General features: G+C 38.9%; 1 protein-coding gene across 1 annotated transcript; it reads right to left on the reverse strand.

Moving 5' to 3' along the window:
- Positions 1 to 2,942: 2,942 nt before the first annotated feature.
- Positions 2,943 to 7,874, reverse strand: LOC310996195 (diablo IAP-binding mitochondrial protein-like). Its single transcript, XM_083985577.1, has 6 exons — positions 7,816 to 7,874; positions 6,019 to 6,151; positions 5,616 to 5,738; positions 4,676 to 4,786; positions 4,385 to 4,481; positions 2,943 to 4,030 (listed from the first exon to the last, which is right to left on the reverse strand). The coding sequence occupies exons 1-6, from the start codon at positions 7,857 to 7,859 to the stop codon at positions 3,828 to 3,830; spliced, it is 711 nt and encodes a 236-aa protein (XP_083841703.1). The 5' UTR covers positions 7,860 to 7,874; the 3' UTR covers positions 2,943 to 3,827.
- Positions 7,875 to 11,523: the final 3,649 nt, after the last annotated feature.

Here is an 11,523-nt window from a genome sequence, read left to right on the forward strand (position 1 = left end):
ATCCTCAAAGAGCTATAAATCCCCAGGTGAAAGTGCTGCCCTTTTCACCAATCAATCACCCCTCCCAGGCCACTTTGCATCGGAACTGTAAAGTCAGTGCACCGATGAAGCTCCTGTCTTTATAAGATGATAAATCATGTCTTATTTTCTTCCACAAAACATTTAATGTGTTAATGATATTACCAATTTGGGTCGAATAGTTTCATTAAGGCTTACTTCACACATAACTCACGCTGCATAAATGCTCTAACCCCCTTAGTTACACTAAATACTTTATGAGCATTTATGGGCCATGGCCTTTGTAATTGTGGTTACCTCATTTAGGTTTTATGCTGCAAAAATACTTACTAAGTAAGCACTATTACATTTTCTTCCAGGCAAGCAAGGCCGTACTGGCACCACCTCTCCTGTGACCAGTGGGTGCACATCCACACAGACTGTCTGGGACATTTGGTTTTACAGTCTGTGAAAACAGCCTTTGTTAAACACGACATTCCTCACTAGTCACATTGGTGAGCCAGTCCTTGCACACCTCAAAATCTCCCACCCCCAACCCCCCTGCTCTGTTGCCACACTCATGGTCCTATCCCCTGCCAAGGCTTGACCATCTACAGCAGGAAGAGGTCACCTCACTGCTGACGCTACACACTTGTGCTTGCAGCACCACATAGGTCTTCCCCATAATGAGCTCCCACTGAAATGACCCTCTGCAGTACACACTGACCTTTGAAAGGCATATGAGAAGACAATTACGAGAGCATACCTGTTCAGAGAGTTTTCAAATTACTGAAGAGTAAGGCTTCTGCAGTGAGTGTATTTAATAATAAACATGGAGGTTAAGTATGTACGTTAACAAGCAATTTAAGTTGCCCCAATATTTAATATCCCATGAAGGATATGCACAAAGGACGAAGTAGCAGGTAACAGACATTCAGTGTCTAGATTTCAAACTGCTAATAACTCATGCACATCACACTGGACTTGACATGCAAATGCTTTTCTAAAGACAAAAAAATCCCATGCAAATGCAGTATATTCACATGAGGTTGTGGAACAATCTGGGGCTCCCATTAAATCATTCACAGCAAGAGTGACAGCACTGAGGGTCATATCTTTTGTAGTGCAATTGTAGGCACAATACAAAGTATAGATTCCAATAAAAACATTTCAATTGACTGGAAATGAAACTGCAGATGTAATGAATCCAACTGCAGCAATGAAACATAAAAATGTATTGCAACAGATTTAAAGCGCCATCTGCTGGATGTAAAGGATAGCTTCACAAAACTCTATTGCGTCTATATATGACACTGACAAAGATTTTTCATTCAATTAAGAGAATGTGTGTGCCTAATGTAGGTGATGCCAAATGAAACCTACAGTCCTCATTCTGTGTGAAAACATAAACAGATTCCAAAGTCAATCTGAAACCAATTTGAGGCTTCAGGCAGTCTGAGGTAGACAAATTGCACAACTTTCAAGTGTTTTTGCACAGAATTATGATGCTATATACATTTTTTATATATTTTTTATATATTTACATTTGGTAAACTACCATCAGAAGTATGCAGATGGTATATCTGTTGAATATGATTATGAGGTACAATTACAGTGAGTAAATCCTGTTGTACCATTCATACAGCCTTTGGGTACTGTTTTAAGACAGATTCGACAATTTTGAACCTCAAATTACATTTTCAATAAAATGCAGTTATAAAGTGGATTAGCCTTTGGTTTTCGTCAGAAGAATAGATTTGTGATTTATTGTCTGACTGAAATCCTAAATCCTGAGTTCATCTGGGATATTGAGACAAAATGAAAACAAGCTGCAGTTTGTGAAATCTACTTGCAAACAGTGTCACTGAGCATTCATGGCATTACAGTACATATTTTACAACCATTACCAATCACTAGCCCAAATATGAATTGGGAGATATCTGTCGCTTTGTAACTTGTGCACCGGGAACAAATTGATTGAATAATAAAAGTGTAGTTAAAGCATTAGTAAGCGATCCGGTCGTTTTGGCTAATGCTGCATTCCAGGCAGGCTTTTGAAACCGTAAGTTACAGCTTCAAGTCACGACTTACGACTTTGTAGCGTTCCACGCAACCGTAACTTGTGTTTCTCCGACCTGTTGCCTGTGAAAGTGCACTATAACGGCCACTCGTGTTTTTCCGACCCATGAACTCCTACCAGATCGAACTGGTACGAGTTCATAGGTCGGAAAAACACGAGTTACGGGCTGCCTTGAACGCACCATAACTTCTTGTCAGCCGATGGAGTTAGCAGCCCCCGCCCTCGTCATGGATCTATTGGTCCTCGTCCCTACGTCACCACATTCACGCGCATCCCTTGGCTGCACACACAGCCCTTCATGCCGTTCTCTCTCCTCATTGGATAAAACTTGTAGGATACAAGAAAAGTTTTCTCCTCGGCTCAGAGCAGAGTGACCCGTGTTTCGGACCAAACACTCTATGTAAGTGATTGCCGTTGAAGATATAACTATTTAAGACTTATATTAACACAAAAATTCCGCTTACTTCTGCTTTAATTACTTAGCAGGGTCTCAGTTTTCTTAAATGTTAACCAGAAGTAGGCCGGTTTGTTTTCTGTTCTGTGACAGCGTGAAAGGAGATGATGCTGCAGATGAAGTGATGACAAGTGGAGCTGAGAAACAGCATAAAAAGCTCCATGGGAGACAGCCAGGACATGGGCAATTTGCAGTGAAGGTAGAGGTGCTGAGTGAAGAAGAGAGATACAAACGACAAGTAAAGCAACACTGCCTTTAAAGATGTTCTTGAAACAAACAGGTGAGTGGGAATCAATGGGAAATCCAGCTGCACCGACAGAATTTCACATTAGCAACATTAGCAAGTAAAGTGCTTTTCTTGGGCATTTACAGTGCTTACTGGCTTCTGACATTTCAGCAAATAACATTTTGGAGACATCATTCTGTTCACATTGTTGGTATGGACGTCATCTCTCATGTATAAAATCTATTTAAAGCAAAAATTTCGTCAAAAAAATCACATTGTTTTCTTTACATTTTGAGCAATGATTAAATGTTGGACGAATTTGGACAAATGCAATGTTACAAAAGACAAAAATTTGCATGTGATAAATGCTTTACTTCATTGATGCTACTACATCAAATAAAGACCAGCTTTGTGTTTTTATACCACCTTGTCTTTATTACAGTAAATTCTGACAAAATATAATGCAAAAATCTAATCTCAAATCACAACACAATAAAGTGGAGAGAAAACACAATCTGCTATTCTGCAGAAGCAGTTGATAGTCATTTATCAATTCATAGTATTGAAGGCTATTTGTCAATTTTTTCTGCAACCAAATGTTGTCTCTTACATGGAGCAGGTGGCGGTGGTGATGTGATGGTGCATGACATTTTTTATTTTCATTATGTCACTATATTAGCATTATTTTAAAGAAAGAGGTAATAGTACACCCTGAAAACCCTCTAAGCAGGGCACATTGAAGGTTAACTAGAGTTATCAGTGGTATTGCTTTCCATTGCTGAAGAGAGTTCTTTGTGAATAAAGGTTGGATGGCAACAACAATGCAAGTGAACAGCTGTTAATGCCATCATTAGCAGGAAAACTTAGAAATAGCTCCTTTAAATGATAGACAATGGAGACATTTTCTATAATTTTGTGTGTAAATTTGTGCACAATTGACAACAAAAGTGACAAAGCAAATCACAGTCAAATACAAGTCAAAACGATTTATTTTTTTTACTTTGAGAGTCTATTAATCTCTTTTTCTGCCCCCCCACCCCCCATACCCCCAATACCTCTGCGTGTTTGGTTTAGTCTTCTCTCAAATAAGCCTCAGGCACCTCCTCATCATCATTACTCTGTGACACAGCGTGTTGTGCCATCCTTTCAATCTCCATTACTTTAGTCTCAGCAAGCTTCTTATCTGCATCTGCCGAAAGCTTCTGTGCCTCCTCAACCTGCGTCAGGGCCACCTGAATGTTTGTCCGCACGGTGATGGACGCATGCTCGGCCCCTGGGAACACACAGACGTAAACACAGAGTTCAAGGGGTTGACGTAAAAACACTACCTCAAGCTCAGACATTAGGTGTGGTCATTAAGAAGGCACTCCTGTCCATCATCTCCATTTTGTCTCACACAAAGTCCTGCCGAGTGACAGCAAATGATCTGTACACTGTCCAAAGTGTAACACTGACAGCAGCTGAATAGGGCCAGCAACAAACAGTAATGTACAAAGCTTCAAGAGGATGATTCACAGCTTAACACTTGTATTCACCATGACAAGACCCCTGAGAAAACCAGCCTCACAACTGCAACCATAACATCACAGCCATATATATTCACACTGAGACATTTCCTTTCACACACCTGATGTGTATGCTGCCTCAGCCGCCGTCTCACACATCTTAACTGCGCTGATCCATGTCGACTCGAATCGTTTGCATTCATTACTTCTGTCACTGACCTGTCAGGAGAGAGAGAATTATAAAACCAAAGTTGGACTCAAAGAAACTCTATTGATGCAAGTTGGTTTGTTTGTAGTTTTGCAACTCTGCTATCATATTTACGGTGTGACTATCAACGAATGAACAGAAAAACAGACAGACAGGTTTATTTTGAAGTACTCTTTTTTACCAGAAAGGTACAACATCAACTAACCTGTGCGCGCTGGCCAATGATCACTTGCCAGATTGAATCCTCCTCAGATGGACTCAGTTTTCCCAGTGAGGTCAGATATCTTCTTTGGAGGGCAATGAGTGTGTGCACAGCCTGCAGGCAAACGTAGGCAGAACAGACAGATCAATTTTATTTATTTTTTTAAAGGACCCAAATAGCTCAAATGAATTGTGGATACATGTGGATATATGTTCGTAGTCTAATGTACGCTGTCTTTGTTTTTTTTGTTTTTTTTAACATTCTTATATCTCATTTTATTGTTTGCATGTATTATGTACTTCCTGTTTTAGGGTGACATTGTAACATCTGTCCAGGGACTGGCAATGAGAAATAGCCTTTTTGGCTAACTCTGGCGCAGCAACGTTTATTGATATGCAGTGTCCCTGCTAAAGAAAATAATAATAAAATAACAAAAAATAATTAAACATGGCTTATATATTTAGGGGGGGGTATGTTTTTCAGCTCTGTTGTGGTGACATCAGACAGAGATGTTCAACTCCGAATTAAAACCGAAGGCAAAAGGGTGTGCGCTTTAGTGTGCTGTGGGTGCGATGTCAGCCATACTTAACGAAATTCACTGCAGCTTGCATCTCTGCACACCACATTATGACTCTTCTAGACCTAGACAGCTCTATACCTTGAACCCTTGACCTGCTCTGCTCTCAACTCTGACCTATTTCAAGATAAATTGAGGCAAAAAAATAAGCTCAGTTTTACATTAAAAAAAACAAAATAAACAAATACATCGAAAATTGTTTGGTTTCATCAAATTGCACCACACTAAAAACACACATTATGGAAAGTACAAAAGGGGTTGATGAAAGGCAAGGAAAATATCATCCTTATTTCTGTTTCTCAATACATACTTGAAATTATGATAACGATCCATATAAATGCAAATGTTTACCACAAGATCACATACTTTTGAGTACTCTGTGATGGCATCTATAAGAGCCAGGGTGGTCTGTGAGAGAAAAGTGCTGGAGCTGTCTGTTACCAGGGATGCAGCTCGTTTGATCAGAGAGTCATGAGAGAGGTTATCAACCTGCAGCAGAGAGACACAGGGAAACATGGAGAAGGGTCAGAATAAACAAGAGTTGAAAGAAAGTACCCAAATACTTTGTTCTGTCATCAGAAAATGTAGAAAATGCCTGGATTATATATTAAAACATTACATTTTTTACTTTAGTGATAATAGAGAAATGATTCAGAATTTCCCTGAGATTGAGTGAAAATGTCAAAATTGTAAGGACAGTGCTTCAGTGAATGTAACTTTTACTTTTCAACACACAAGGTTAACTGCGCACACTGTTAGTTATACTCACTTGTTTGAAAGGTATAGCACAGAGTGCACCACCAGCAGTTAAAGTTGCAATACTTGTGTATAGAACATTTGTCCATTTCCCCAGTTTATGCACCACTGGTCTTTTGCAGCTGAACAGGACACGAGCTGAACTCCTGGACAAAACAAATAAACTGTTTCAGAAGGATGTTCAGGATGTTTTCACATCATGTGTTATCTGGGACTCTTACATTAAGGTTCTGAGTAACATTTAATAACAGAACTAAGGCTTTTGAATAGTACTCTTTTAAAAACATAACTATGGGAATTACGCTCATAAACAATGTCTATTTTAGTGGAAAAGTGAAATAAATGACTCTCCATGACAAGTATGTTAGTGCTTGGATCAAAACTGAAGTGTAGGGAAAATAGTGTTGTTATTTTGTGAAAAGAGCCTCACATCCTATTACAGACCAGACCACGTATAATAGCCCACTCTTATGCGTATAGTAATGTAAAAAGTGAATTTTACTGCTCCATTGTCTGATTTGTAATAACAACTAGGTGAGAAATTGGAAAGCTTCTCATTTCTTCTAAGGAGGATTGACTGTACTGTAGAAATATAGACAGTTTCATCTCCAGACATATAGCCTAGTTATTATTTTTCATTAGCAAGACAAATGTTGCGTGTCTTATCTCTCATTTCATACAGTACATGAATAAGGTTTGTGGGACTGCACCTAGAGTTCAATTTGCAATTTGATTAACCATATTGTATTAAAGCAGTACTAAAGAACTTTCAGTTTTGGTTGAGTTTGGCGGCGCCAGTGGCCCAAAGCGGTAGTGTTTTGCCTGGAGGAAGACTCCATTTCCCATGAGCACTAGCGCATGGAAATTAACAGAAGACGTCCAAACTAAGTTTCTGTTAGCAGCGGATCATTTCTCGGATCATTTCTCAGTAAACACACTGAGAAATCCGACAGAAAGGTGCTGCATTGCCTGCTCCCTCCTCGTGGTGACTCGCAAAAGTGAAAGTGAAACTTAAGAGAGAGCCGGGTTCCTACCATGCTCCTCAAAGTTGCTTAGTGCCAGTGAAGGCGATACAGACCCCCCTCAGGCCATGACAGAGGTGTCATTCAACCTGTTGTAAGTCGATGTACCATCACAAAAGTTATGAAAATATTATATGAAGGTTGCAAAGTTCCTTAGTGTTGGTTTAATCAATAACTCAGATAATCTATAAAATGTACTGGCATGTAGGTGGCACAAAAAGCCGAGGGCGATTGCTTGTTTCACAACAAGAAGGGACAGAATGTGCTGTTTGCAGGCACATAGCCTACTACAACAGGGAAAAGCAGAAGATCACCACATTAAGGGTCTCTGAAATGTTTACATTACATGTGCCCTGTGTTCCGTAATGTACTCTTCTAATGTCCACTGTTTACCACTGTACCACAACCACTAGTATTGAGGTTGTGGCACAGTTGGTAGTACAGTTTATTCCATGTTATCAGTGCCCGATGAAGGCATGCAGTTTGAAAGGAAATCACGCTCTAAATTGCAGGCCTTTGTAAAAGTATTACAATTCAGATCGACTGTCCTAAAATGAGAGCAAAGAAACCAAAACTGAAAAACAATAAAGCCAACGTTATGAACCAGGAAACGACGTGAAGGGTGTGAACTGTCAAACTGCTGTTGTCAAGCTAAACCTGCTCATTTTCACATATTACAGTCGTCAGCTGCTTTTTTACTGTGAAAAGCCGTTTAGCTAAGAAAAACACGTCTATTTAAAACGATACATTTGGTCTGTACGACGTTAACTAGCTCTAAAAACACATACCTGAGGAAACTGAGGTAGACTGCCCCCCTCCTGAGTGTGGCCATGTTGGTCCGCCACCATAAAATGTCCGTCTCGCTGAGGTCTCTCTATGGTTCCGCTGCGGACGGATGAGTGAGATGGGACACTGGTGCCCTCTACTGGTGAAAACATTGCCATGATCATGTGTGACAACTGGTGATGGTGAGGCCTTTCTCTCGTTTATTCAAACATTTCAACGCAAAGGAGGACAGTGAGGGCAGGATCTAATTTTGTTCCTAGTCCACTTCTTTTAGTTTGTGACTTTAAGTTACTATTTAATCAACAAATTAAGATATTTGAAAATAAAACACACAAATTATTATGCTTTATATGGTGAACCAAAACAGTATAAGAAAGGTAATGACCAGTTAATTGATTGTCACGTTTTTGATAATGATGTTAAAATAGCCTAATAATAGTCTTATTATATATCCTAGGAGTGATTAGACACATTTAACTGCACTGAACTTGAATAAGAGTGAGTATACAGAGTATGTTCATAGAACTAGTTACTTAGTTAAGTAACTCGATACTTCCTCATTCAGTGCTCATGAAAATTACATGAAACCAAATAGAAATTATACAGTGGCCTACATTTTCACTTGGTGTATGTAGTCAGTTGTAGCCTACTTCGTCAAGTGTAGCTAGTCATTTTGTGTACAGCACTGTACAAATAGTAAACTCATTGTGTCCACAAGTATAATTTCTACTTGGTTTCATGTCATTTTCATGAGCACTGAATGAGGAAGTATCGAGTTACTTAACTAGGTAACTAGTTCTATAAACATACTCTGTATACTCACTCTTATTCAAGTTCAGTGCAGTTAAATGTGTCTAATCACTCCTATATATAATTAGACTATTATTATTTTAACATAATTATCAAAAACGTGACCATCAATTAACTGGTAATTTCCTCTCTTATACTGTTTTGGTTCAACGTATAAAGCATAATAATTTGTGTGTTTTATTTTCAAATGTCTTAATTTATTGATTAAATAGTTCAGAATATGAACAAATGTTCACGTGATCTACTGAGGAGGGACATTATGCCTGCTGCTGATTCATGGTCATTATAAAGAATTAAATATTTTGGTTAGAAATTAAAATGCAATTAAATCATGATCCAAGACAGATTTACCATCATTATTGTCTCTATAACTGACACAATTATGGTCTGTGATACCAACAGCTCCAGCAGTATTCATTCAAAATCTCTGGCAGCCTGGGAGACTGATAAGGCCACCATACTCAGGCCTTTGTATATACTCATAATCATTGAAAATCACACATTATTGTTTTTGAGTTTTCCAGTTCAGTTTATTCAGTTTGAAGGTAAGAAGGTGAGTATGTATGGGTGGGTGGGGATTAGTGCAATTAAGCTGAGTAAGCTTCAGAGGGATGTGTGTGCATGAAGGGAGAATGAATTAAATTGAGTTCAAGGCAGTGCTTGTGTGTGTGGACTTTTCTGCAAGGAAAATGTCCTCCGACCCAGACAGTTTAAGTCACTGTTTTCTTTTTGCTTCATCTGCTACTTTATTCAACTCTGAGTTTTTCTTCCTTTCTTTTCTTTCTCACATTTCATGTAGTTTCAGTTCTCCTTCCAGCCTCCTTTCTTTGAGTTTCCCTCCAGTGGAGTCTCAGGTGTGCCTGATAGTGTGATAGTTTGATCAGTCTATGATTTATAGTTGACTTCTATGACTATATGTGACTATTAATAAGTAAGACAATTAAATTACATTGTTGTTTTTTAAATAGGATTTATAAAGTATAAGATCATTATCAGCAGGTGTTGATCTGATGTTGATGTTTTTCCAAAGTGCTTTAGATGAGAGGCAATGAGTTACAGTAACAACATGAAACGAATAACTATAAAAATTAAATAATTCACAAATCTGTTCAAATTAAAACAGTTCACTTTTCTCTACACATAGCAGTGATTCATTAACTACACCCTCCTCACACCTGATATCTGACAGAAGATGATTCTTCTGTCCTAGAGTGACACCTAGTGGCCTCCTCCAAGCTTGTTTTCACACTCAGTGCCATAGAAACATAAACCGAGTCACATTGCTAAAATAAATCCACAAAACGCCTTGTGCTAGTTGAAAGATGCAGGACTTTTGCTGATTATCGAAGATTACTGGCTTTACCAGCCACCTACCAGATTAATAATCTATTTACTGTATTTCATTTTGTCAGTAAACTACTGGTTTTAATCAAGGTTTTTCAAAAGATCAATAAAAAACATTGTCTTTGCATTCTTCATGTCTTCCCCTGTAGGTGTCAGCTTCTACTAGTTTTTTGTTTGTTTTCCCACTGTTACAGATGTAGGCGCCAACATCAGCAAAACAATTTTTAAATAATTAATGAAGCCATCAACAGTTGCTCTTAATTAGTTTCACTGGAGTTTATGATCACACACAAGATAACCAGCTAATTATAATGATGTCTATGCTGAGAAAACTGTATTTGATGAAAAACAGGCGAACACTTAGAGTGTCAGAGAGTGGTATTCCCTCATGATATGTGTGAAAGTTAACTATCGGTTAAAGCAGAAGTAAGTGATATATTTGTGTTAATATAAGTCTTAAATAGTTATATCTTCTGACAGCAATCACTTACATAGAGTGTTTGGACCGAAACAGGGGTCTGTCAGTCACTCTGCTCTGCTCTGAGCCGAGGAGAAAACATTTATCGTATCCTACAGTTTTTATCCAATGAGGAGAGAGAACGGCATGCAGGGCTGTGTGTGCAGCCAAGGGACGCCGTGCATGTGGAGACGTAGGGACGAGGACTGTTATGGTGCGTTCAAGGCAACTCGTAACTCGTGTTTTTCCGACCTGTGTGAAGTCGTACGAGTTTGATCTGGTACGAGTTCACGGGTCGGAAGTTACGAGTGGCCGTTATAGTGACTTTCACAGGTAAAACAGGTCGGGAAAAACACGGGTGGGTTGCCTGGAACGCTACAAAGTCGTAAGTTGTGACTTGAAGCTGTAATTTACGATTTCAAAAGCCTGCCTCGAACGCAGCATTAGCGAAAACGACCGGATCGCTTACTTCTGCTTTAACTGTACAGGCCACACATTTGATAGTGTAAGATTAAGCAGTGAACTTTTTACGATAAGATTTCTGTACTTTATTGATCCCAGGCTGGAAAATTAACACACAATGCAAACACAAGAACACTGCTGAAAAAGTGGGCACACTGCATCCTTATTCACTTTAATGAGGACAAGCAAGAAAGAAAATACAGGGTCATCCAAGGCCCTCCAGTTAAAAGGCCCAAAATGCTTTGACTTTTGTAAGTGAAAAAGTTTAGTGCCAAGATATATCAGACTAAAATCAGTTACAAGTAGGCTACTTTGTTCAAATTACCATTTCTTGATAAGTATATAATATAATTATACTAGTATATTATAGTATATGAATGTCATTGTTTGTCTATATGTCAGGCCTGTAATGGACCAACATGTCCAGGGTGTTTCATGTCCTCACCCAGTGTCAGCTGCAATGTGAAGAGAATACGTATTGCATAGTGATGTTGACGTCACAGCTCAAAGTTAAAAGCTGCTATCATTCCCCTTGTATTCTACTTGTGTCTTCAGTGACTGTCAGAGGACAGAGCAGGTTGTGTAAGTAGGCTACATGTAATTAATTGGAGGGTTCGGTAAATGGAATGATCTCACA

The sequence above is a fragment of the Trachurus trachurus genome (genome assembly GCF_905171665.1).
Source record: "Trachurus trachurus genome assembly, chromosome: 13".
NCBI classification, from domain to species: domain Eukaryota; kingdom Metazoa; phylum Chordata; class Actinopteri; order Carangiformes; family Carangidae; genus Trachurus; species Trachurus trachurus.